Source organism: Cupressus sempervirens, chromosome 3 (genome assembly GCF_028749045.1).
Source record: "Cupressus sempervirens isolate cs-2001-9-10 chromosome 3, ASM2874904v1, whole genome shotgun sequence".
In the NCBI taxonomy this organism is placed as follows: domain Eukaryota; kingdom Viridiplantae; phylum Streptophyta; class Pinopsida; order Cupressales; family Cupressaceae; genus Cupressus; species Cupressus sempervirens.
In genome coordinates, this window is record NC_143120.1 from 987,451,174 (window position 1) to 987,478,269 (window position 27,096).

General features: G+C 37.9%; 1 protein-coding gene across 1 annotated transcript; it reads right to left on the reverse strand.

The window, feature by feature from the left end:
• Positions 1–225: 225 nt before the first annotated feature.
• LOC149570068 (protein TIFY 6a-like) lies at positions 226–27,096 on the reverse strand. Its single transcript, XM_089822709.1, has 6 exons — positions 27,006–27,096; positions 2,097–2,398; positions 1,890–1,986; positions 1,021–1,360; positions 858–915; positions 226–753 (listed from the first exon to the last, which is right to left on the reverse strand). The coding sequence occupies exons 1-6, from the start codon at positions 27,093–27,095 to the stop codon at positions 492–494; spliced, it is 1,149 nt and encodes a 382-aa protein (XP_089678835.1). The 5' UTR covers position 27,096; the 3' UTR covers positions 226–491.

Here is a 27,096-nt window from a genome sequence, read left to right on the forward strand (position 1 = left end):
ATGGAATAAAGCTAGAATACTAGACAATTCCACAAAACACTTTTCAATCATTAACCCTGATCTTTTACATGGAAAGAACTAACTTCAGTTTCAGAACAAGAAAAAATAAAGCAGATACAGTTTTAACCATTTAAAGAAATATGAAATTCCGACGAAGAAATGTTTCCTTCAATTCAACAATACAAAGGGATAATGAAACTAACTCATACCAAGAGGAATAAAAAGTTAGCCAATACAAAAAATATTACATAATATTCTAAGCAAATAAACATATCAGAAAAGTGTATTATGAATCTTCAATTTCAGTCCTTGGCAATCAAAATATTGTAATATATGTAAGCCCAGTATTTATAAACCAAATCAATTAATTGGTTGTCAGTGAAATCTGAAAAAAATCTTGTGTCATGCTTTGTTTTGGGCTACGCTCTGTAAGTTGTCTCTAAAATTCAAAGAAAATATAGTGGCATCATTGAAAACCAACGTGCTGGAACCTAGACGGTAATTTCACACTCTTCTCGCTCGACCTTTGGAACTTTTTGTAAACGCAAATGCTCCTTTTGATCCTCGTCAAGATAAGAATCATTGTTTTCTGAATTGTAGCAAATCTTCTCCTCCAGTCCAGTAGGAGTCAATTGGTGTTTTTTGGTTAGACATCCATCAAGAGGTGAAGAGTGTTTAGAACTAGGAGATTGCTCCATTTGAGGAGAATCATCCAGTGACTTTTTAGGAGAATATGGACCTTTTGTACCAATCCTGAAAGTCGTGCAAAATAGAAAAGCCCATAAACATCTCAGTTGTCTCTCTATAGGCAAGTTTCTTCAAGCAACAGGACAAAACTATGAGAAATGAACTTATACCTTTCTTTTCGTTTTTCAAGAAAACGAGCAAGAGATGCTTTCCTTGCCTGTGGTACTGCTGAAAGCATGAAGAGAATTCCAAAAAATGAAAACTTTGTGTTCCAAGAATAAATATTGCTTTAGCTCAAATTATTGAAACCTGTTACTTCAAAACAGTTATTACCTCGTGGTGCAACAGGTGCCTGGGTTATCACCGTGGCACTTGACATTGAAGCCTCCTGCTGACCAACCGAAGTCACTAGATTTTTATTTGCCTGAGAGTCTCCAGTGCTCGAGGATACTGCTGCTGATGGATTAGGCTGACTGGTTGGCTGTGGCTTTTGTAAAGGAGCTTGTGGAGTCACAGGACACACTCTACTTGGCAAGCTTGGGGGAAAAGGTGATGAAATTGATGGAGTATGACCACCAGTTGCCATGGCCATTGGCATTAATGAGTTTCGTTGAGCCTGATTAGTCATTTTGGTTGGCCTTGCACTTGCAGCCAAAAGCATGAGACCTTGAGCCTACAGGAAATAGTAAATTTTAAGTATCTAGCATGTTAGTTATGAGAATTGACTAATGCAGTGTGCAGAAGAATATTTCCACCAGCGAACATTCTGCCAAAATCAGTGTTTGATGCGTTATGAACTCTTTGGCCAGATTTGAGCTTCATCAGCTCTTAACAGACTACAGAAATAAGAGAATATAAGGACTAGGCTTGGAGTATCCCAGTGACCTGTTGGTCATTAAAAGTCCATATGAACAACAAATATACAACAGCAACAAAGACGAGCCAATCAACCCAAACAATTTACAGGTATTAACAAGCAAAATGATTTTCTCTCTAGGCCAAAATCCCATGTTCAATAAACGGTTTTTTATATATCTGACATACTGGTAGATAGCCTAGGCAGGAAAGAACAAATGAAGACCCTACAGTGCTTTGTATTGGTTGTAAATCCAAATTGACTCTCACTGGTCTATTTCTTATCATTGAATAAATTCTCATTCATTATATGTCTCCAATAAAGATGTCCCACAAATAACACCTACCTTGTCTGCAGGGATATCATCGTACACATTCACTGTCCCAGCATAGAAAATTGTAAGCTGTGCAGTAGGTGGATTTCCTGGCATGTTAGGCGACTTGCTGCCAAAATCAACCAGTAGAAGTCTGTAGTATAGCTCTCATATATAATCACAGTAATTGACAAAGGAAAGAATCATGCAACCACCACCATCCATAGGATCTTACGTTACCTTGTTGCTCTTGTGCTAGGATAATTACCCGCAAAGTCTGGAAAAAGCAAATGTTGAATGGGAGAAGGATTAGCTATAGAAGGCCCACCATATGTACCAGATACTGCATGCTGTCCTTTCAGCAGAGACGGTGCTCCTACATTCTGGCCAAAATATTGCATAGGAAATGAAAGATTCGAGCTTAAGCCCTCTGTTGATCCAGCTGAATATGCTTTTGGAGGAGCTCCAAAATGTTGGGCGGGTACATTATTTGAAGATTTGTGGATCCCATCCTCCACAGGAATATCAGTACTCAAATCTTTCTGTTATGAGAACAAATGTCAATATGAGACACAATATAAAGAACGGACAAAACAGAATGCAGTAAACCAAAAATTACTCTCTCGTACAAGCAGATATTGGTTGCTTTGCACATTAATCTACATCTAATAAGAGGTGAAGCTAATTTCATACACACAAACATGCAGTTTTATAGGATGGAATTTTTTAAAAATGCTTCCCGTGCCTTGTTTCCAACTCGAAGCATGACAAAACAAATTTGGTTCGACTCTCCAGCAAGATAAAGCAAATGCCCCTTTCTTGCTTTATTATACAATTGCTTCAAGTGTAGAGCCCATTTTGCCTAAAATTGCTACTGTGCGTGATGTGCACTCCAGTCCCTTTAACCTATTATTGGTCATTCATGGACATTATAAGAATTCCTATCTAATTTCTTTTCTGAACAAAGCATCAGAGGGTAATTTAAAATGTGCCTCAACTGGCATACTCGCATAATAGCTAAAGCAAAATGTAACCACACATAAAAATGAGGATATTAATTGCCACAAAAGTATAATCTCTCTCAATGGCATTATTTAATTATTTTAATATTTAAAATTAATTTAGAACCAAATGAAATGTCTTCCAGCTTATTCAAAAATTTGATCCTTATTTGCACAATAATTAAAACTCTAACTGTAGATTTCAGATCCCCTCCCAATTTAGCTAATTTTATTCAAAAAGCTTTGGCAAGCTTTCAGACCTGGAAACTGACTGTAACGTAGAAATTCTTCCCTTAATCTTTCTGACATTATCTGAAGTTCATGTTATGATGTTATGTTGAGCTAACACGTAGAAAAGATCAGAAGTATAGACTATACTTCTGATTATTAATGTTGCTTACCCTTGATCACCATCTTTTACAGGTGACAAAAGATAAAAGGCAAGTTCATTTTCAATCAATAAACCAGGCATAGAAACTGCAAAATCATGGTAATACATAGAGGAAAGGCAAGGGAGGAACAAATGAAGGATGTAACTACAAAAGTATGGCAAACTATAATTGTACATCAACAAAATTTGAACTGCGATCACCAGGTCTAAAAATTTGCTGTGATCTATGTGCTCTACATTTAATTTTACTGTTAACTAATATTTATGAGCTGAACAACCCAACATTGAGGAGTAATGGAATGAAATATCACTTAAGAGAAACTCTTTTGAGATATAAAAATCAGATCATTAAAGTTGACTTAATTGATTTTTATGTACTAGTCTCTTAAAAATCCCCCAATATAAAAGTATTTAGAGGACCCACTAAATTTCTACTACATGATAGCAGGTCTCCGAGAGCCTAATGAAGTATAAATAAATTTACTTACTAGAAAAGAAAACAGTTTAATTGGGAGGTCGGTGGAATTTTTGAAGTTTTCCCCAGTTTGTATGATTTCATAGTCGGAGGGAAGTAAATAATGCTTTAGCCTATCCAGATGTAAATCTTAATTAGCTGGATGTATCAATCAACATAATAGCAGATGATGCATGAGCTGATCTTGTAGGTCTCATTTTAGTTAAAAAAACGATGATCCAAAGTAGTGTTCAAGGCAATGCATGGAACAGGCTTCTATCTTCCAAAAAGATGGAATAAGAAAAGCTGAGAAAGATTCTAGACAAGAAAAGAGGCACCGACATGAAGGGGTATCAGGAATGAAGATTTTAGAGGTAAATTGCTCTAAAGAGATGGACAGTAATTTGGTCAAGAAAATCCAAATCAAGATGATCCTTACGATCAGATGAATCCAATTTTGAGTTTTAACATACTGTAGGCGCCAGAATGTCAAACCAGCTTCATCTTAGGCATTAAGGCTTTTGTGCTCCCATTAAAATACCACTACATTGTAAAAAGAGCAGGCTCTCTATCATCCACTGATTCTTTGTAAATTTTGATGTCCATTATGGACCTCTTCTTTAGTAAGTTCTTTTTTTCCAAAATTGGACCAACGTCATTTTCTCATTTCACTTTATTGAGAACAAGACGATTCTTCACAATCAGCCATGTAACAATGGGACCATAAGGATAGATAGAAGCAAACATCTCCAAAACAAAAGATTCCATGTACCTTCAAGAGAACAAATATCGTATAATTAAAGAAAAGAAGAATGTCCAAGCAAGATATAACATTATATCAAACATAATTTCTAGTACACCCATCAACTTGAGCCAAGAAAAGAAATTACCCTATACAATTAAGGGGTCCTGGGCATAGTAAGTCCTGCTAGTCCAAAGATAACTAGAGGCTAGTGCTACCCACCTAGAAGATGAGAACAATTAAAACTTGCGAGAACATCCAATGACATTTCCAATCTTGCAAGAATTGGCAAAGATATGAAAGCCCAAGGTGGATGTGAAACTAGGTTTTAACACCATAGAAATTGGAATTTGCTCTATATTCACATCAGTAAGGAGGCTTTAATTGTTGGCCTCAAGATAGCACCTAATTGCACACTCGAGGGTATTAATGTAGCCTGTAGAGGTAATTTGGATTTAAATAGCAACAATGTGCAAAATGAAGATCATCAAAAATTGGAGGAAAATCACCTTCATTACTAGCTGTAGATAGTGGTTTTCCTATATGGTTTAGATAGGAAAATATATATATATATATATATATATATATAGGGGCCAAACACCATAGATGTAAATGTCTGGGGGTTGTAAATCTGTAGCCAATTATGGTTAATACTAAATACAATAAGTATTATTTTCTGTCGTATTCCTGAATTTGGTTCCAATTAATCAATTTGCTAATTTAGATGATGTCAATGAAGAGAAATATGATGACCATTGAACATTTTTCTGATTGAAATAATCCATGCTTCAAAATTTACTGTTTCATATTTTTACCATAATAGGGTGACCCATACACTCCACCCATTTGACACCACCCAGGCCAAAAAAACTGATCTGCACACTATTTAACAACTTCCAAATATTCATGCAAAGCGACAAGCATAGTATTTTCTTTAGATGGATCCACTTTCAACATGGAAAAACTGAAAAAACACATTGTACCAAATATATTTTCTGATGCCCAACTCACCACCATGATTGTTATAAGTGGCTCAAAATGCAGTAGACATATTGCTATACGATATTAGAGCTACATAACAAATATTTGAAAGAGAGATAAGCCAACCCCCAAAATGGAAAACCAAATTAAAGCACAACTTCCGCTTGTAGCACATGCCAATCAAAAAATGTTTCCGTATTATTGATAAGTGGTCAAATGCTTCTTGACGCAGGGCAAGGCCGAGTGAACCCCTAATGGAGGCGACCAAGCCCCCAACAAACAACCACATAGCAGAAACACAACAGAAGATACAAGATCTGATAGAAAATCCAACTCTTTATTTATCAAATAACTGATTACATGCAATGTGCTGGGCTGTAAGGCCTTCCCGGTTGCAGCCAAATACAACACAATTATAGTAACAGTTCTGCAAGACCTCGCAAGATCCAAATAACTCCTAGCTAGCCCAAATCTATAACAGCACAGAAATCTGGTAGAAGCTCCAAGCAAGATCTAAACTTGTGCTCCCAAGCTACCAAGCAATCTCCTTGTTTCTTAAGCCCACACTCAGCTACTAGCTCTGCTCACAATTCACAACTCCAAATTCCTTCCCGAATCTCTGCTACTCAATGCAAGCCTACAACTCTACCCAACCTCCCTTTATACTTGCACGGCCACAAATCGACCTGTTACAAATAGAATCATCTAGAACCCAAATAAACACAATATGCCTTGGTCAGCTTACAACATTCATTAAATGTACATGGAGAAAGAAACAACACCCCAAATAGGTCCTCACACATCCCACAATCGATCCACGTCATGATCATGCAAAACACATTAAATGCACCAAGTCAGCTGATCAAATCTCCAAGAACACCCAATTAGGGAACCAAACCATTGAGCGTCAGCAACAACCACCAAACACATCAAGTATACATCGAGCATACCAAGCAAGCACATCCATTGAGCTCCCACGTGATCACCGAGCACAAGTCGCACCGAGCAAATCATCAACCGAGCACCACAAGCATCACCAAGCCCTTTCATCAAGCTTCTCGAGTGAAACTACAGCCAGGAACTACCCCAATAGTGTGTTAGAAAGTAAAATCCACCAAGATAATTGAGAGGGGAAGGGTGGGTGGGGGGAAGGGGGTGGTGAATCAGTTATCCAATCATCAAAACAATTATCAACCTTACTAGTTCTTAACCGTGTAAACAAAATAACCAGCAACCATAAGAAGATACACATACACAATAACACTAGATATGTTAACTAGGGGAACCCTTGATCAGAGGAAAAAACCCAATGGGGATAGTACCCACAAAATGATGTACTAATATAAAACTTCCTTGTAAGAGGATGGACTCTGTTAGGAGCCAATGAAATGCATTCAATACATATCTGTCCCTATTAGGAGGCTTTGAATCCTTGTTAGGAGATTCCAACCCTGTTAGTTGTTGTAGAAGGCAGAAGGACCCATTGTCCAAACAAATTCAGGGTAAAGTCACCAAACTCACTATCCAACTGATCTTTGTATTATTCCTTGTAGAATAATAGAAATGAATGATCTCAAACTCCTTTGTCCTCTTGACCGGACCAATCCTCTTCTAATCTCAATACCAGATCACCAACTTCGCATCCAATAATCCCTTGGATCGCTTACTCACACTTACCAAGTACTTCGCATATCACACTTGAATACCCTTCTTGCTTTTTACTTTATTACAAGGAAAATAACCTTTATATCATATCCTCAAAATGATTCCTTGAGTTGGCCTCGAGGCTTTCTCAATTAATTATAATAGGACCTCATTAAGATATTACAAAACATTACATCTTTTCATAATTACAAATCACTGTTGGCTCACAGTGTTTACAACTACTCACACATGCGACCTCTAACCTGAGAAGAACCTCCTTATAGCAATATCGTGAGAATGCTCGAAATAACAGAATACAAAGTGATAGCAGAACTCAGAATAAATCTACTGATCGCAGGCCACTTCGAGGGGGTAACCTCCTTTGAGCAAGCTCAATACAATAAATTCGTCCGTGCCCATCAAGGGCCTCAACCTATTCTTATATACTGGGTACGATCTAGAAAAGTAATACTACCTATGCATGTGGGATAATAAAATAAACTCACGGGACGACTTACAAAGCATATGCGTCCAACAACTCTACTCTAACAAAATAAACAGAAGGAACACACAGGTTCCTAACATCCCCTCTCCCTTAGAAAAAAGCTTTGTCCTCAAAGCTTAAGGTGTGGAAAGTGTTGTTGAATCTGAAGAAGGGGTTCCCAGGTAGCATCCTCTGGATGCATGCCATGCCACTGAATCAAGACCTCAGAGATGGAGCGAGAGCGAAGCTGGCGAGTGCGCTGGTCAATGATTGCCACCGGCTCCAGGATAATGGATCCTTCCGTATCCATTTCAGGGAGAGTAGTTTGTGCTCTGACAGTGGTACCCAGAACTTTCTTTAGACAAGAAACATGAAAAACTGGATGAATGCGGGAAGAAGGAGGAAGTTCCAGTTTATAAGCAACTGAACCAATCTTCTGCAGAACCTGATAAGGCCCATAAAATTTTGGGGCCAGCTTATGACGCCCTTTCAGCTTTAGGGAGGATTGTTTGTATGGCTGTAGACGAAGAAAAACCATATCCCCAACTTGAAATGAGCGCTCAGAACGGTGTTGATCTGCTTGCTGTTTCATCCGATTACGGGCCATGTGAAGATTATCCTGTAAGGTACGAAGAATCTGATCCCTGCTGCGGAGAACTATGTCAACTGCCTGGACTGGTGAGCTGTTGGGAGTGTAGGGAAGGAGCACTGGAGGTGCCTGACCATAGACTGCTTCATATGGAGTCATTTTAGAGGCAGTGTGGTAAGAGGTATTGTACCACCATTCAGCTAAAGGGAGCCACTTGGCCCACTGATGTTGCTGTTCGGAAGTGAAGCAACGAAGATAAGTTTCCAAGCATTTATTGACAATTTCCGTTTGACCATCAGTTTGTGGGTGATAGCCCGAACTCATCTTCAGTTTGGTGCCAGTTTTCTGAAACAGTTCAGTCCAAAAATGACTGGTAAAAGTTGCATCACGATCAGAGACAATGGAAGAAGGGAGTCCATGAAGACGAAATATCTGGTCCATGAAGATTTGTGCAACAGAGGAGGCAGTATAGGGGTGGCTGAGGGCACAAAAATGACTATATTTCGAGAGACGATCAACCACAACCAAGATCACTGTCTTGCCACCGGATTTAGGAAGCCCTTCAATGAAATCCATAGAAATATCAGTCCAAATCCGTGTAGGGATGGGCAATGGTTCGAGCAAGCCAGGAAGGAGGGTCGTTTCACCCTTGTGGCGTTGGCAAGTATCACATTCAGCCACCATCTGTTGAATCGTCTGTTTCATTCCTTTCCAAAAGAAGTTTCTCCTTGCTCGCTCATAAGTTTTGAGGAAGCCTGAGTGCCCTGCTGAAGGAGAAGCATGGAGTTCATAAAAAATAGCCTGATGTAGAGCTGGGTTCTGAGGAAGCACTAGCCGACCCTTGTATCGAAGAGAAGCACCATCCCAAGAGTAATGTGGTATAGCAGAAGGATTATTGGCTAGCTGGTGAATGATTTGAGATAAAGAAGAGTCACTGTCATAACCCTGCTGAACAGACGCTAACCAATTGGGAATGGGCTTAGAAATAGCGGAAAGGGAAGCTTGATTATCAAATGTGCGAGAAAGAGCATCTGCCACAATATTCTCCTTACCCTTCTTGTAGGTGATCTCATAATCATACCCCATGAGTTTGCTGACCCATTTCTGTTGTGTAGGAGAGGATACCCGTTGTTCCAGGAAGTATTTCAGACTTTGGTGATCGGTTCTGATGCAAAAATGACTCCCTAAGAGGTATGGCCGCCACTTCTGTACAGCATGCAAAATAGCCATCATTTCTTTTTCATAAGTAGAGAGGGCTAGATTCTTACCAGAGAGGGCTTTGCTAGTGAACGCAATAGGATGGTCATCTTGCAGGAGAACAGCACCCAATCCATTGCCGCAAGCATCACTCTCAATAGTGAAGGGTTTGGAAAAATCTGGCATCGCTAGAACAGGTGTACTGCACATAGCCTGTTTCAGTTGTTCAAATGCAGTCTCAGCAACAGGGGTCCAGGAGAAGGCATCCTTTTTTAACAGAGCTGTCAATGGTGCTGCAATTTTCCCGTAATCTTTGACAAACTTGCGGTAGTAGCCAGTCAACCCCAAAAAACCCCGAAGGCTCTTGAGAGTTTTAGGATGCGGCCAAGTTTTCATGGCATCTATTTTTGTAGGATCCACCCGCACTCCATGGTGTGCAACAATATGCCCGAGATACTCCACTTCCTCCTGGCCAAACACACATTTAGATAGTTTTGCACAGAGTTGATGATCAGAGAGAAGTTGCAAGACAAGCTCCAGATGATGGAGATGCTCAGCCCAAGTTTTGCTATATATGAGGATATCATCAAAGAAGACCAGAATGAATTTTCGGAGGTATGGTCGAAATATGTTATTCATCACTGCCTGAAATGTTGAAGGAGCATTCGTGAGGCCAAAGGGCATGACTAAAAATTCATAGTGACCATCATGTGTGCGGAAGGCAGTTTTAGGTATATCCTCCTCATTAACCCGAATTTGATGATACCCAGAACGAAGATCTAACTTGGAGAAAAAATGAGCCCCATGAAGTTCATCAAGAAGTTCATCAACAACTGGAATGGGAAACTTGTCCTTTATAGTGAGATGATTAAGTGCTCGGAAATCAATGCAGAGTCGCCATGACCCATCTTTTTTGCGAACAAGCAGAACTGGAGAAGAAAAGGAACTGGTACTAGGGCGAATAATACCTTGCTTCAGTAAGTCACGGACAAGTATCTCGATTTCGGTCTTCTGATGAAATGGGTAGCGGTAGGGCCTGATGTTGGGCGGAACACTGCCAGGAAGGAGCTGAATACGGTGGTCCTCTGGACGAGAAGGAGGTAATCCCACAGGTTCAGCAAATATACCAGAATACTTGTCCAAAATGTGTTGGAGATCGGCAGGAGTGCTAGAGACTGCTGATGGCTGCATCTGAATGGAATGGAGCTGAGCGATGACACCATGTGAATTCTTCTTAAGAAGTTTTTCCATACGGTGTGAACTGATGATGCTGAGAGACCCTGGTTGTAAGCCTTTCAAAGTGTGTTGGTGCCCCTCGGCTGAAAACTGCATCCAAAGTTCAGCAAAATCCCAGAGAATGGGGCCAAGAGTGCGTAACCATTGGGCACCCAAAACCACATCACAGCCACCTAAGGGTAAGGCAAACATGTCAGAGCGCATGTTATAATCTCCAATAGAGAGACGCACATTGCGACATTTCCCTTTACAAGGTAAAGTGCCCCCATTGGCAATCATGACTTCAAAGCTAGAGCAGGGATGGATAAAGCAATCAGCCTGTTTGGCTATTCGTGGATCAATGAAGTTATGAGTGCTACCAGAATCAATGAGTATAGTAAGAGGGATCTTCTTGAAGAAACCCTGGACCCGCATGGTTTGTGGAGTAGTGACTCCTGCCAAAGCATGGACAGATATCTCTGGTGGAGCTTCTGGGGAAGGAGGTTCAGGCTGGTGAGGCTCAACCTCAGCATCCACTGTTTCCTGAGCATCTACATATTCTTCCAGTTCCGGTGGAGAATCCACATCCAAGAGATAGAGCTTTTGCTGAACACATCTATGGCCCCGAGACCATTTCTCATCACAATTATAACAAAGCCCTTTGTCTCGCCTAACTCGCATCTCTGTTTCCGACAAGTGCTTGATCGGAGTAGTTCTGGGAGCTGGTATGACTGGAGGGTTGTGAGAACCTGTATTTCTGAATGGAACAAAATTAGATCTGGAGCGTTGTAGAGCACTAATCTTGTCTTCCGCTAACTTAGCCAACCCAAGGGCTTCCATCATTGTAGTAGGTCGAAACATTTTGACTTCTGAGCGAAGTGCATCCTTCAGACCACTGACAAAACAACTACGGAAGAATTCATCAGACAAGCCCTCTGTGTGATTAGCTAATTTTTCAAACTCTGTCTGGTATTCTCTTACAGTGCCTGTTTGACGCAGTTTAGTGAGTGCTCCTGTGAAATCATCAAAGGAACTAGGGCCAAAGCGCTCCAAAATGAGGGTGCACAATTCGCTCCACGTTGGGCCTACATTAGCCTTGATGTACCAACGGAACCATTGAAGAGCTTCATGTTCCAAATGAAAAGATGCAAGGGAGACTTTGTGGTTATCCAAAGTATTATGCAAGCTGAAATACTGCTCTGCCCTATAGATCCATCCAGTCGGATCAAAACCATCGAAGCGTGGAAAATCAAGCTTTGGTCCACGGAAATTGCCAGAAGAGGACCCAGTATCTCCTGAATGGTTTCGGCTCATGGCTGACTGCTGAAAGTTAAGACCCAGAATTTTGTCATCCAGATCTTGAAGTCTGGTTTTGAGGGATGCAATTTCCTCTTCCATGATTTTTGCTCCTGTACGCGTAACAACCATAAAACAAGGTTTTTTTTTTTTTTTTTTTTTTTTTTTTTTTTTTTTTTTTGAAATGGGTAGAAGATGAGAAACAAAAACTTTTTTAGTTACGGCAAACTTGGATTTGGGTAAAACTCATATAGGAAATGGGTATTTGACGGGTGGTGGGAGACTATCTGGGGACAAGGGAAAAAGAAAAATGAGGGTTTCAAGGGTAGGGAGGCGAAATGAGGCGAACAGTCCAAGGGGGATAAGGGAGCAAAATGAGGAATTGAATCTTGTGGCTCAGTTTGGTGGCGATTGGATGAGAGGTGAAAAAGATAGGGCAAACCCTAAAATTAGATAAATGAGGGATTTAGGGCTTTGATATGTAAAATTTGGGGTTGGGTCGCCAAGGAAGGAAGTATGCGAAATGATATTGCAGACGTTCTGCGGAAGTATGAGCAGAAACAGAAAGCAAACAAGGAAGCTATGACTAAAAAACAGAAAAATTTTTACTCTTCTTTTTTTTTTTTTTTTTTTTTTTTTTTTTTTTTTTTTTTTTTTTTTTTTTTTTTCTGAACAGTTGACTTAGAAAAATTCACTCACAGACAGAACAACTGAAAAGAGTTATTGCAATAACAAGAGATATTAGAAGTGAGAGGAACCTGAAGGCCACGACAGAAAAAAATTTGATGTAATTTCCACCCAGCGAGCCCAAGAGAGTGCTCTGATACCAGATGAGAAGAACCTCCTTATAGCAATATCGTGAGAATGCTCGAAATAACAGAATACAAAGTGATAGCAGAACTCAGAATAAATCTACTGATCGCAGGCCACTTCGAGGGGGTAACCTCCTTTGAGCAAGCTCAATACAATAAATTCGTCCGTGCTCATCAAGGGCCTCAACCTATTCTTATATACTGGGTACGATCTAGAAAAGTAATACTACCTATGCATGTGGGATAATAAAATAAACTCACGGGACGACTTACAAAGCATATGCGTCCAACAACTCTACTCTAACAAAATAAACAGAAGGAACACACAGGTTCCTAACATAACCTTGCGCACTCACAGACGTCATCATCAGGGTGTCTTCTGTCACTGTTTAACTGCGCCCATCATGATTCTATCCCTATCAAGAGATACAATCCAAACAACAAAAACCACTTCTCAGGTACTCTGTCTGGACACCGTCCTCTGTAATTCATGACTAACTCTCACATGTCTTCAACACTATATATGCGCACTTGTCCACTTCATTAGGACACAACGTAGAACACATCCTCAATTATGCTTGACCTTATCATCAACACACAATGCCTACAACCTTGTTCTTTGTTTGCTACTCTGCCAATCTTCACAAAAACAATACTATGTTGACATCAATGACAAACACAATCATGAATACATGTCAATCATGCTATCCATCTACCAATGCTTAGGATACTCCCCCAAAGGAATATCATCAGCATTCATGCTAACATAGTGACCGAGCATCATCTCCTTTCAACCGAGTTCTACAACTCCAAGGTCAAAACCACTCCAACATACAAGATTGCCAACTACCCCACAATACTCTTGCATCACTCATATCCAACTAAAACATGAAAAGCTTGCATACTTACAATCATATTTAATATTTTGGCAATCACTCTTCCATAACCAACACCCAATGAAAATACTGTCAAAAAAGTTCACTAAGTACAAAAGCAAGTGGAATAGCATGGAAAGGTGTTGAGAAGTCATGCTGAGATCGCAACACAAACTCTTAGGCCCTTGCATTTCCTTACACACATCGTCTAACTAGATAAAATAATTACAAGCAAAAATCAACCAATAATCCACTACTATCTATATTGAAAAGGACAAGGATAGATGCATTGTTGTATCCACATTGGTGACCTGTAAGTCCTCTTAGAGCAAATCAAATTGGCAATCATATTAGAAATCACTATGGAAAGAAGCCACCAAGGATAATTTTCAAACACCAGATGGGCTTCAACACAACTTTTCAATTCACAAGACAAGGGTAGGACAAAGGAAATGACGTGGAAGTTAAGGTGCCCTTAAGAATGAACCACAATTGTGATAAAGACCCTATTGCCCAAGTGCCCAAAGGTCCTACCAAAAGCAAGTTTGACCAAGAATAGCCCTAAAAACTCCTCAATGGCATTACCTAGGAGACAACACTTAATGAACAGGATTCAAAGTAGATTCAAAGTAGAGGTGTGCCACAAAATCAAAGATAGAAGAACATCAACTACCAAGAAGACGCGTGGCTAAGCAAGTTGTAAAACATAGAACAAGAGACATAGAAGAATGCATGGAACACTTGTTCAAGTGAATAGTACATGTAATATGTATGTGATAATGTGGCAGCTTAGGAGATTGCTTTCATAGTTGAAAAATGCTATGAATAGAGCTTTTCCTATTAACCGAGAGGCCTGGTTCTGTTGATATATTATTAGATCATTTGTTCTTTACGCTGTTGCTAGTCTTGTTACTATATAGTTGAGAGGAAGAGTAATTCATAGGGGCTGAATGTCAAGGATGTAATGTCTGAGGGTTGTTAATGAGCCAACAATGATTTTATACAAAATGTATTATTTTCTGTTGTGGTCCAACATTTGGTTCTATTTAATCTTATAGATGCTGTCGATAAAGAACTATTTTTTGTATGGATGTATCTAAGCTATATTAAACCCAATGTCCCAGGGCAAAAGTGAACCTTTATAGTATTATACCAGTATCTTGGTAATATAGTTTAAATGTAAAAGACCAACGTGAACCAAAAGTCCAACTACATCCCCCTCCTTCCATCTCTGATTCCCACTTCAATTCTCACATGAACTGCATAACCTTTTGGAGTCCTTCCGCCAATGATTTTCCATTAGCCGCAAGTGTTGTGCATATCACCCATCTTTGCTGAGAAATTCTGATCTTACAGTTTTTGAGGTCTGCGTATATCACACATCTTTGCTGAGGAATTCTGATCTTACTTGTCCCATTGTGGAAGCTTTTGTAGCAGCGTTTTTGAGTTGTGTTTTAGCAGCATATTCTACAAGAAGAGAATTGAGATGTCGTACATAAATTTATTATCTACTACTCCTAGGGATCTATTATTCAGATTCCTTTTCTATTCATTGTTCCTAGGCAATTCTGGTTATGATCGAGAACTACAAATGACAAACTAAAATAATCAAATCACTTTAAGTGCGCTTCATATCACAAAATATGAATTTTGTTAACACATCAAAATAGCAAATTCATGACACAGACTGAAATCACACAATAATTCCCCTTGTGGTAGCTGTCCAAATTCCTTCCTATCTAGGATTGGGATTAGAATTATCCAAAAGCAAAAAACAAGATTACAGCGCACACAATACATTGAAACTCAAAAAGCAGATCTGGAACATTACAATTAGCTATGCATAATTATTACAGACTATGATATTATTTATACACATATTAGGAGTGTTTAGAATTCAATCCTCCTTTACCATAGCTGTTAAAGTGGCCATATAAACTTGTAAATTATTTTTGTTCAAGATTATTAGAAACATAGATCAACATCAAGATGATTGACTCATACAGATGGATATTTATCAGCATACCCTCTAACAAGGATCAAATCCTTGAAGTTGCAAGTGATTGTACTCTACACTCCATTATGGCTCCATTTTTGCGTAAGTGTTTGAATGGAGCCCCAAATAATGTAAGGTTTTGAGGATCCTACTGCAAAATCATCCCCTCCAACAGATAACTGACTGCCAATTATATTAAACAGGATGCTCTGAACCAAATGGGTGATAGCATTTCCAGCTAGCTCATCTCAACCATCTGCAAGGAGGATGAAGTTTAGCAATCTACATTTCAGGACCTCAAAGCAAGTATGGATGAAACTTGGTCAAGCAGTCTCCACAGAACTAAGCATGGATCACTCTAGAGGACTTGTCTTTACAAGTTACTCCCAGTAGCGGTAGGTATCTTTGCCACTCTCCTTGGTCAACTCTGAGCACAGGTGGAACCCTAACACCTAACACAAACATCCTGTTGATAGCCGTGGGTCTACTTTGTGCTTCATATAGATTAGCAATGAGTGATCTGGGTCTCACGTGGTATGGGGACAACACTATCTTTAATTACTGAAATCCGAGACTGTAGAATATGTGAAGGAAAAAAAAATGCAGAAAAAAACCAGAACACAATCCACATGGCAGACTTTAGCAGTAGGTTACTTCTACTCAATGAAAGAATGAAAAGGCCACGATACCAGATGCAAACAATAAGATTGATAATGAAGATTCCCATGAACAGGGAAGGTTGAATACATCAAACTGGTTTGACTGAATTTCCATATATTTGTATGGTTCAATGAGAGTCAAATGACAAACCTTTTCTATGCACAATAAATTTAAGACAGATTACATAAAGGATAAAAGAACAGTTCCCATCCCATAACTGTTGTCAATTGATGTTCCAGTTACTGAAAATTGAGCTTCTGCTGGTTGATCATCCATATGCACAATCTACAGGTGAGATTGTTTGCAAAATATGTGAAAGCGATTAAAAATCTGTACAAATGGTCACCAAAGGTTGTGCAAATTGTGCTAAAAGTTACATTAATCATAAGCTGCCGAAAATGCTTTTGCAATTGCGCGAAGCAATACAGGAGATCCACAGTTGAAATGCAAGAGTCGTTTGCAAAATATGTGAAAGCGATTAAAAATCTGTACAAATGGTCACCAAAGGTTGTGCAAATTGTGCTAAAAGTTACATTAATCATAAGCTGCCTAAAATGCTCTTGCAATTGCACGAAGCAATACAGGAGATCCACAGTTGAAATGGAAGAGTCAGCTGGACAAAGTAAAGTAAGTTGAGGTGTGCAGTGCAAAGCTATGCACAAATCATTCACCCTTTCTTGAGAAGTGATGGACCTCATCACATCTTCAGCAAATCACAGAAACTAACCACAAAGCTACAAATTAATCTTCCATTCCATTAGTTTGTTTTGCATACTGCCCAGCCTTGACTGCCATAAATAAATGGTGTGTGCCATGGATGGTGCAGCTAGCAGTGTCTCAGAAATCCAATCTTGAACCACTGTGTGTGAATGGTCATGATCCAAATCAAAAGAGTGTTTGGCAGATAATGGCTCAAGAAGAGTGGATCAAAAATAGCTTGAATGCCTAATTAAATGCTTGATGAGAACATAGAAATTGAGGCAGATCAAAAATCACTGTGCAAGATGTTCATCCAAGTAACAACAGTTAAGGAGTTGGCAAAGGGTCAAAGATGTTCATCAAGCATGTGAATTTTGGCAGAGTGATCATGCCAAACAACACAAGCATCCACCTCTCCTTGGTTTTGAATGGTATCTAAGATTTACTGACCAAAAAAATGTTGCTGTGTATCTCTTCACGAAGAGCATCAACATCATCTTCTGTTCATTAAACCCATAAGTAGCATCAGTGCCACACCCCTAGCTTTTCTATTTAGGTCTTGTTTAGGAGTTTCATGTCGTTTAGTGATCTTGACAAATGGATGATGTGCAATGAAGCAACCAAGCTGAGAAGAGTTAGATCTACATCCCAATGCTTCATTTCCCCTTCCTTTTGTCTTCCTTAAAAGTAAGTGCATATTGGAATGCTAATACACTGAATACTTGTAGCTAGTTTGCTTATTACCGTGATATCTTTTTTGCATCATTGAATCCATTGATAGGTTCATAGTTCTATTGCCCAATGGTAAGATTTGCTAATAGTTCACATGTCATGTCGTTATCTATGGTGTTTGGTTATTAAATGTGTTTGGTGATCTCAATATTATGCTAATATAAATAAAGGTGTATGATTTTGTCAACATGTATCAAGTTGTTGGTATTTTTTTGCCTTTTTAAGTAACTTGGACCATAATCAAGTATTTTATTTTTGCAAAAATGAGCTTATTAGTTATTTTTTGAACTAGTCATTAATTTAAATATGGAAAAGGATTTACGTCATGCACAAGTCATTTTGGAAGTGTTAGATATATTTAGGGACCATGAAAAAGTGAGTCAAAGTCTTTTGGTAGGTTTGAATTGGATTAGAGGTAAAGTAATAGTTGGAGTCAACTAAACAAATTGATATAACAAAAGAATGTAAAGTGAATGTAACAGAGTTTCGGAGCCAGCTAAGCAAACTGATATAATAAAACAATGTAAAGTGAATGTAACAGAGTTTCGGAGCCAGCTAAGCAAATTGACATAATTAAAAAAAGCAAAGTGAGTGTAAAAGGGCTCTTACATCTACATTTAAAGAGGGCTGCAAATTTTAGTACTATATATTTTGTTTATGTGAATGGAATGTATTTTTAATGTATCAAAATCAAATGATTTTAAAAAGGGTTATCATATATCTTTCTTTGCAAATATGCTTATGCAATTTATATGTAATTTCCATTTCTCGGTCCACTTGCGCTATTGGAATTTGAATGATGAAGCTTTGAATCACTTGCATGCGATTAGATATGAAGAAGACTATGGTTCATGATGAGCTTTGTTGCTTTCATTACACATAGTCTATAGGTATTTGGAGACTTGTTCTTTGCCTCTTAGTACTTGTCTACCATTTTGAAAATGTTTTCTGGAGTTGAAGACACATACGAGAACCTCTAGAGACTTTAGATGAAGTTTCATTGCATCTCTCAAAGTCTAGGAAGATTTGAGGTTTCTCAAATATTAACATACAGCCCTGTGGATTTCCCCCACATGCTAATATGCGGTTGACTAGAGCTAAAATAACAAGAAAAAACACTATTTGACTTGTACAAGGCATTGTTCCACAAAGCTTCCAGGACGGGAACATTTTAGGGGAGGGGACGTGTTTCTAGCACAAGTACGGATCAAAGCCAAAATTTAGGGGACGGAACAATAGAGGACGACTATTTAAAAAAAGGGAAATTTTTTATGTCTAGAGAGAGAATTCAAATATTCATATCATAACATCCATAAACCATTCACCATAGATTTAGAAGCTCAATATATACCAAATTAACCAAATTCAAATACTTTCACTGTAAAAATATGTCATACATATAGCAAAAATGCCCAAACGCTCCAAGTTTCATGCACGAAATGACATAAAATATTGAAATGTCAACAATGGACATTCTATTATAACTAAAATATTTAACAGTAAATACTAAACAATAACATAGAAGTCCATCTCCATAGTCAAAAGTTCATACTTATATTAAAATGTAAATACAATAACTAGACTTCTAAACAATATACATAGGAGCTCGCAATAATATATAGCTGTCCATAATCAGTAGATGTATGTCTAAATCAAGTAAATTTGATGCCATAACCTCCTCTTTCAACTACTGTTCACTCCTTGACCAATTGCTCCTCCTCTTGCTGCTCTTCTCCTCTACAAATGTGAAAATGATTTTTTTTTTTTTTTTTTTGGTTATTTTATGCTTGGATTAGGTTTTCGTATTTGTTTAATTGTGGTTTGGGTGTGTCTTATTTTTTAATATTGGCAGTCCAAAAATGGCTTGAGCCATAGGGGGCGACTTGAAGTCCCCAAGACAAGGGTGGCTTTGGGGACAAGCCAGCCTTGTTTTTCAAATTTAAAAATGTCTTTTTTTTAATATTCACGATCCAAAAATGGCTTGAGCCATTAGGGATGGCTAGAAGTCTTCGACACTAGTACGAGACTTCTAGTCGCCACCCTCCCTACCTTGCTGCTCTCAAAGTGTCGATTTAGAAACGTCCCCTTTTTCAAGAAAAAGAAAATGAACTTGGGGACAAGAAATTCTTGTCCCTGTTCTATCCCCGATATGGTTATGAGTAAAAAAAAGGGTGGGGACATGTCCCCGTGGAGCACTGGATAAGGTGTTAGGATTAAGGTGACATCGACCTAAACCAAGTGCAATAGTTCCAACATCAATTGAAAGTGTTCCAAGGCACATAGGTATTCCAAGGCACATAGTGTATAGTGGAAAAATATTTTATAATATTATTTCTCACTATTGAGTGTAATACATTCAAAGGGGTTGTTGGGTTTCACTAGTAGCAATACCAATGGGTTGTGAACACGTCTATTTAATATTGAATTTCACTAGAATAGATAATTAATGAAATGTGAGAAGGCCAAAGAGTGACCTTTGGGCTTTTCAAAGTGGGCACTTGGAAGAGGCAACATGTTTCTCTTGGTAATCCATCATTTATTGCATTTAATGCAATGTTTATCTTTCTTGTTTAGGAGCGCAAGCTGCAGGAATCCCATTGAGGCGATCCGATGGTTTAAAATGAGTATTCTTTGGATGCCTTCTCTGGTGATTTTGGTACTCTTGTCATTCCATATAAGTCAAATTTCAAGGACTTAGACTTGAACTCGACAACCCAAGATTTGGACTAGGTAAAAACTTGGTAAGGACTCAACAAAAAAATGTTGTAGTTTTCCAAAAAAGAATTAACTTATGCATTAGAATTTTATAAAAACATAAAAGCCTAACCTGCCTATCAATTTGTCCCTCATTCAAACATTAGACATGTCATATGATCTTCAAAAACTCAATACTAAAAAGTTCATTATTCTTACTCGTACTCTCAAACTTTCAAATGTATAACAGCAGTAAAAGTTTACATATGACGATGTGTCAAAATGAGAAAAACAACGAAATAAAATATACACTGAAATTATATATTTTATTAATAATAAAATATGATTTTTCATAGCATCAACAATTTTGAACTTCAAGTATCCCAATCTACCATGAAACTCGAGTCAAAAATCTTACAACTTCTAAAAATTACTGCAATCCCAGCTTCCCCCCATCCTAAGGAAAATCTAATAGCCAATCATGAACAGTAACAAACTTACAAGATTTGGTGATACCACCCATATCCAGCTACTGCCATATTCATATACAAATTTCAAAGCTCGAATCCTATAGAAATTAGGGCACTATTTAACAAAAGTTACAGTTTCGAAGCAAAATTTCAACATGACAGCAATTTGGAGCAATTACACCCAGGGAATAGTCATATCCAAATCAACTTGGACAGCACTCTGCGATCCACCACTTATTTGCTTGTGTCTAGCATTGTTGTTCCTTTGGCGTCAAACTCCACTTCCACAACCTCGCTGACCACCCGTAATGCGTCGCCTAGTTTCGCTCTTGCCACCTTGTCCACCACTCGAGGTATTTCATCGCCCTTAACCTTGTCCTTGTCCTCAGGCACTTCTTCGACCCTCTTGGCAAATATTTAGGCCGAATTGATTTAGGCACACTCGACTCTTTCATTTGTGTGCTCAAATTCACTTTTGTTTTGCCTTGATTGAAATACCTTTTCACCAATGGTGTCACCATATATCACCATCCACATCTTTCAAGCATCAAATTTCCTCACTTCTCTATTCACAACATCCCACCAAAGAAGTTGGAGGGTACCCAAGGACATGTACCCAATCTCCTCTCTCAAAATTGAAACCTCTTCCCAATTTTGCATATTGAAGGAGGGCATCAAGACCTTGCATCCACTCCTCTCTCATACACCTAGTAACCACCCTTCTCAATCATTAGTTTCAGCAAACTCCAACCACTGCGCATAGAACATGGACAACAAGTTCAAGTTGGTAAAAAATTTGTAATTGGTGATCGATGGTCAATGCCAAACAATCCCCACACCGCGATGAGAAAGAACGGATCATCTATAGTAGATACTAGATATGTTCTTCAACAATTCTCGAGAATTTTTGTCCCAAAAGGCCATCTATTGCTTGGTTGCCATGAGACAATAGTTGGCTTCCACTTTCCAAACACCGCCATGGAAACAACAGAATAACAACGTTCCAAACTTTTCTTAAAACCATCGCAGCAAGAGTGACGATTTGCTCATTGTACTTTGGATATAGGCAAATCCCTCGGCCATCATTCCTTCATTAGTTGCATGTCCTCTCGTAAACTTTGTCGTCCTCAAGTGACATAACCACCACATTGTATCATCCTTAGATCACCCTCCACTTAAGTCCCTTTAAATGTCATCTTGGAAGTAGCCCATCAAGGTTCAAAGTCAACACACCTCATCATCATAGTGGGTCACATCCACTATCATGCCAAGCTACTGAGTCAACACCACTTCATCAAAGCTATGGGATTCTTCCTATTGCCACTTCGGGCAGAGAATCAACCAATGTGTTGCCTTCCCTATAAATGGGTGAAATTTTGATGTTAAAAAAACTTGTCAATTTCTTCCATATGATTAAAATGCATATTTTGTCGCCTATTATCTATGAAAATCCTTCCTAAGTGTAGTTGTTCCACCTCTACCATTTTTTCCATTTCAACTAATGTTGCTAGAAGGGTCTATTGCCACACATCTACACTCAATTGCACCAAATTTCCTTTTAAGGCTCGATTGAATTTATTTTGACTCACCCTTCAGCCTTTTCCCACTCCACCTGATCTCTTCTTTGTTGAAAGCCCATTAACATTGAAAATTATTTTAAATGATCATATGATATTTAACAATAAATCATCAATTATACGAGTCATTTAGTTAATTGTACATTTTCCATACGTATTGTAGTTAATTTTGTTTATATTTGAAGAATTGTTATATCTTAAAAATCTTTGGTATGGCTGTCCCTAACGTGCCCACATCCATAATCAAGTCATAACAGGACCAAGAGCTTCGATTTTTAGAATTGTGACGACCCTGGATTCTAGCTCTTGTCATACAGTAAAGAATCTCTAATGTGCAAATGGCCATGAAGAGATGTGGCTTTCACTAATCTGCTACAGCGGCCTCTTACTGCAAATTCTGCATTTGGATAAGATCCCCATTAATTAACCCTCTTTTATCCATCAACAAATAATTATGTTCCTAAATACTTCGCATGAAGAGGAACAAAATGGAAAATTACTTTCTCTTATTACTTTGAGATAGTTATACATTCTTAGTCATGAGTAGCTGTTTTTACTTTTCAAGAGGAAAAAAGCTTGTATGGAAACTTCAGAAACTTATTTTAACTCATTTTTCCTACTCTCTTCCATGGCATTATTTTTCTTCTGAACCAAAAGTAGAAAAATATTGCTGACGAACTCAACTTTAATGCTTACTGAAGTTTTAACTTGGCCAGTATGGATAGATAGTTTAAAACTTAATTATAACGTCAAAGCAATTTCATTTTGCAGCAACTTAGAGCCTCTAATAGGGGACGATTCACGCAGGTTAATCTCTGGGCTCTAGCATAATAGTTTTGATCCATACAACAGCCACCGCAGTTCGCCACCAAGGCCATAAAAACTATTTATTGTGATGATCAACTCCCTTGAAAGACACAAGCTCAAGCCTCATGTTTACATATGGTGGCATGTGGTGGCACCCAAGTTTAAATGTTGTGATAATTTATCTAGAAAGAGATTAATCACCTGAGATACCGGATCCCTCTGAAAAGCGTTGGATCTTGATTCCCGTATGATCCGGATCCTGATTGGATTCCTCTTGGATCCCAGCAAGAATCTGGAATGGAATCCAGATTCTCTGTGGATCCCCTAATCCACAGAGAATTCAGATTCTGTTCCAAAATCCTGTAAAGATCCGTGAGGATCTGCAGAAATCCAGACACCTGGGTAAGGAAAAGGGTCCCACTTTGACTTCATTATACTTTTTTAAAATTAAAGTAAAACTCAACCATGAAATGACCCATCTAAACCCTAATTTGACCAACAAAAGGTAGTCTAAAGTCATTTGATGGACATTTTTGAATATGAGACATTGAAACATGGCTTGTGATTTAAATTTTCAACATGTACTGACATTTTGAGACTTTTGAAAAGTATGAATATGATACAATCATATGTTGACAATTATGGATTTATCATTTTATGAGAATCAAGCTTTTAATTTCTTATTATTATCCGTATATGTTTGGTTATTGAAGTTTTGAACTACTGATGAATGAGTAGTGACGTCATGTATGGAATCTATGAATACACACACACACACACACACACACATTTCAACTTTGAAATTTTGAACTAATGATTAATAAGCATTGACATGTTACATGTATGGAATCTATGAATATACATACATACACAGAATCTGGACTTGGCCCATAAAAAGATTTGCCAAATCCTTGGATCCAAATCCAAATCTGAACCAGAACCAAGATCAGCTACTTAGTCATTTACTCAACTGCGACTTGCAAAGTGGCTCCCCTACCTGAGTGGGTCCTCTAGTATAGAATGTTACATCTTATTGGATCCAACCCTTGTCACTCTTATCCATGGTTTTCATATAAAATTTATTTTTGTTTTGATTCACTGGGACTATGGCATATAGGTTAAGGAGAACTATGCAATATGAGGCTCATTTTGGAGAAATCTAGATAGACCCTGCAAATTTCAAGAGACAAGAGCAGGGTATGCAGACCCAAGAATATAAAATATTATTAAAATGCACAAAAGAAGGAAAAAAATCTCTTCAGTTAAAGCATGAAATCATAATAACACAGACAACAATTTGACTGTACAAACAAATTAAGATGCAAAATCTCACTTTTCCTTTTAGTTGAATACTATTTCCAAATCTAAGTTTAGACACGTTAAATAAATCCATTTTACACTTAAATATTTCACATTATCAAAAGTGAATCAGATATAGGACCAAAAAGATTTTCTTGATATGAGCCTCAATAAATGTATAAAGAGCACCAAGTCAGCTAAAGATTTCCAACAACAATGAACAGAAACTTAATTATAAACAACTACATGATTATAATTGATTAAAAAAATTAAAGATTATATAGCAGGAAAACAAAGCTGCAGATTTAGCATAAAATTTGAGGAAAAATAACTGCAATTTCTGTATAATATAGGATGAAATTAGAAATGTATACAATAATATTTTTCTTGCACTCTAAGAGAAGATCTGCCAGCCTTCTCTATTCTGGGCAACATAACCCCTGTATTTAGAAAAAGCTTGATTTGCCTCTTCAACATAAAGAAACAAGGGGAAGGTATCTTACAGTCCAGAGCTGTTTCCTTTTAGAACAATGGAATTACTACCCCTTCTCATGTACAAATCTGTGACTAGTTAGTAACTTTTTACATTCATCAAAAGGCAAACTACATGGCCTTAATCTACATAAACCTTGATATGATTCACATCTTCTCCAGAAAATTTTCAGTAGTGTCGTACATGTTTTAGTTTTACTTACTAAATTTGGGAATAATTCTTTCAAATCCAAGGAAAGATGAGATGTGTTTCCCAACATGGTCCCATGCAGGAAATTATAGCTTCTCATCCTAAGCAATCAGTGGTCCCATGAATATTTCAAAAGTCAAATAAAGTCTATTTTGGAATATCTCAGGAAAAACAGGAGCATCTCTGTCTCCAAATAGGGAGAGCTGAAATTATATAGCAGCTGCCTTAAGAAATTCCAATGTGGCTGAAGATTTGTAGTCCAATATACTCTATATTTGTAGTCCAATAAATGCTGGAAAAAGGATTCTGACAAAATAAAGGAAATAGTGTTTATTGAAAATCAAAAAATGCACCATTACAGCTGAAATATAACCAACCACAAAAATGATGTGTCCACTTGGTCTGACACGGAGGTCGTCTCATGGCCGGAGACCTCAGGAGCAAAGGTCTTATGAGATAGACAAGAATCAGCTCTTTGATAAACTAGTTCTCAGCTGGGTGCCTACAGGATAGAAGTTCCCACCACCAGTTTGGGAGGATATTTTTTGCCAGAAGTCGTGCATTTAAAAATTGTAACATTAATTATTAAAAAAAAAATCCCCGTTACTAAATAAAATATGACAGAAGCAGCGCCTCTTTCTTGAGCCTGGAAAGGACCAAACCATCCGGTTTGTGAAATGCTCCCCAATATTTTCAGAAGGGCCTCCTAAAAATTTAGAAAGCCCACCTCCATGGACCTACTAAGCTCGGAAATTTTTAATATTATTTTTTTAAGGAATCCCTCTTCATGGGTTGCCTCTGAAACCACACCAAAAGAGGAATTTCCTGTTAATACATCCGTACTTTAGCATATAAATCAGTTTTATGTGGACATCACTTGAACACTTGACTAAAGGTACTTGGAAAATAATTTTTAAGAATTTCCGGTTAAAGAATATAACCCACAAAAATCAACCTTCCAAATCATCACGGGATTTTATTCACTACAAGTTTAAGCCTCTTCTTGTACTTCCTTATCCAATCCAGCCTCCATAGCATTCTGACCTTCGTATATTTTCTAGCAACTGAAAGTTACACCCTTGTACCTTTTAAGAATCACACAGTATGATCTGAACATCAAATGTAAAAAATTGAAACTCAAAGTTCTCTCCAACATTTGTATTATATAATGAATCTGCTCCTTGACAATTGCAAAATATGCTGGAAAAAAGATCATCTAAATTTCTTCCCAGTTGTCTGTATTTTTGTCAATCAAGCATTTTACCAAATCCGGTGTTAAATAAAAAAATTGTTCATCAAAGAGCTGCAAAAATATTTTCTATGAGAGAATGTAACTTCAACATTTATACTAATTGTGAATTTTAAAAATAACTATAAATCATCAGTTTCACCCATACTCATCTCTTAAATTCACTAAACATGAGTTGACCATGTTAGAAATTGGGCGTCAGACTCGGTCAAAGTCGGTGTTTACAGAACACAAAAAAAAAAAAAACTTCAGCTGCAGACAAATCAGTGCAAATAATAGCCTTCAAAGGTCATGAAAAATCACCTACACACCCTACGATTCCGCTTGCATCCCGATTAGCAGCTCATTTTGCTACAATTACATTTCCCAAAGAAACAAAACCACCAGAATGTTTACTCTAAAAACACCTAGAAAGAAAATTCTGGAATAATCTTTGCTCCGCCTTGATATAGCCACAATACAAACCACTCGACAAAGATAAAAGCAAAAGAGGCTAAACATAACTGGAAAAGGGAAAATTTTCGATAAACCACAGCAAAAAGAAACACATTTACATCATGAATATGTAGCTGATGAGCATATACTCGAAATCTAAATACTCACAGTCCCTGCATTTATTTCTTTTTTCTCTGTAGTTTCTTCGCTGTTGCATAATCCCATGAAATCTCTTTCGACGATCTTCTCTCGGTCCATT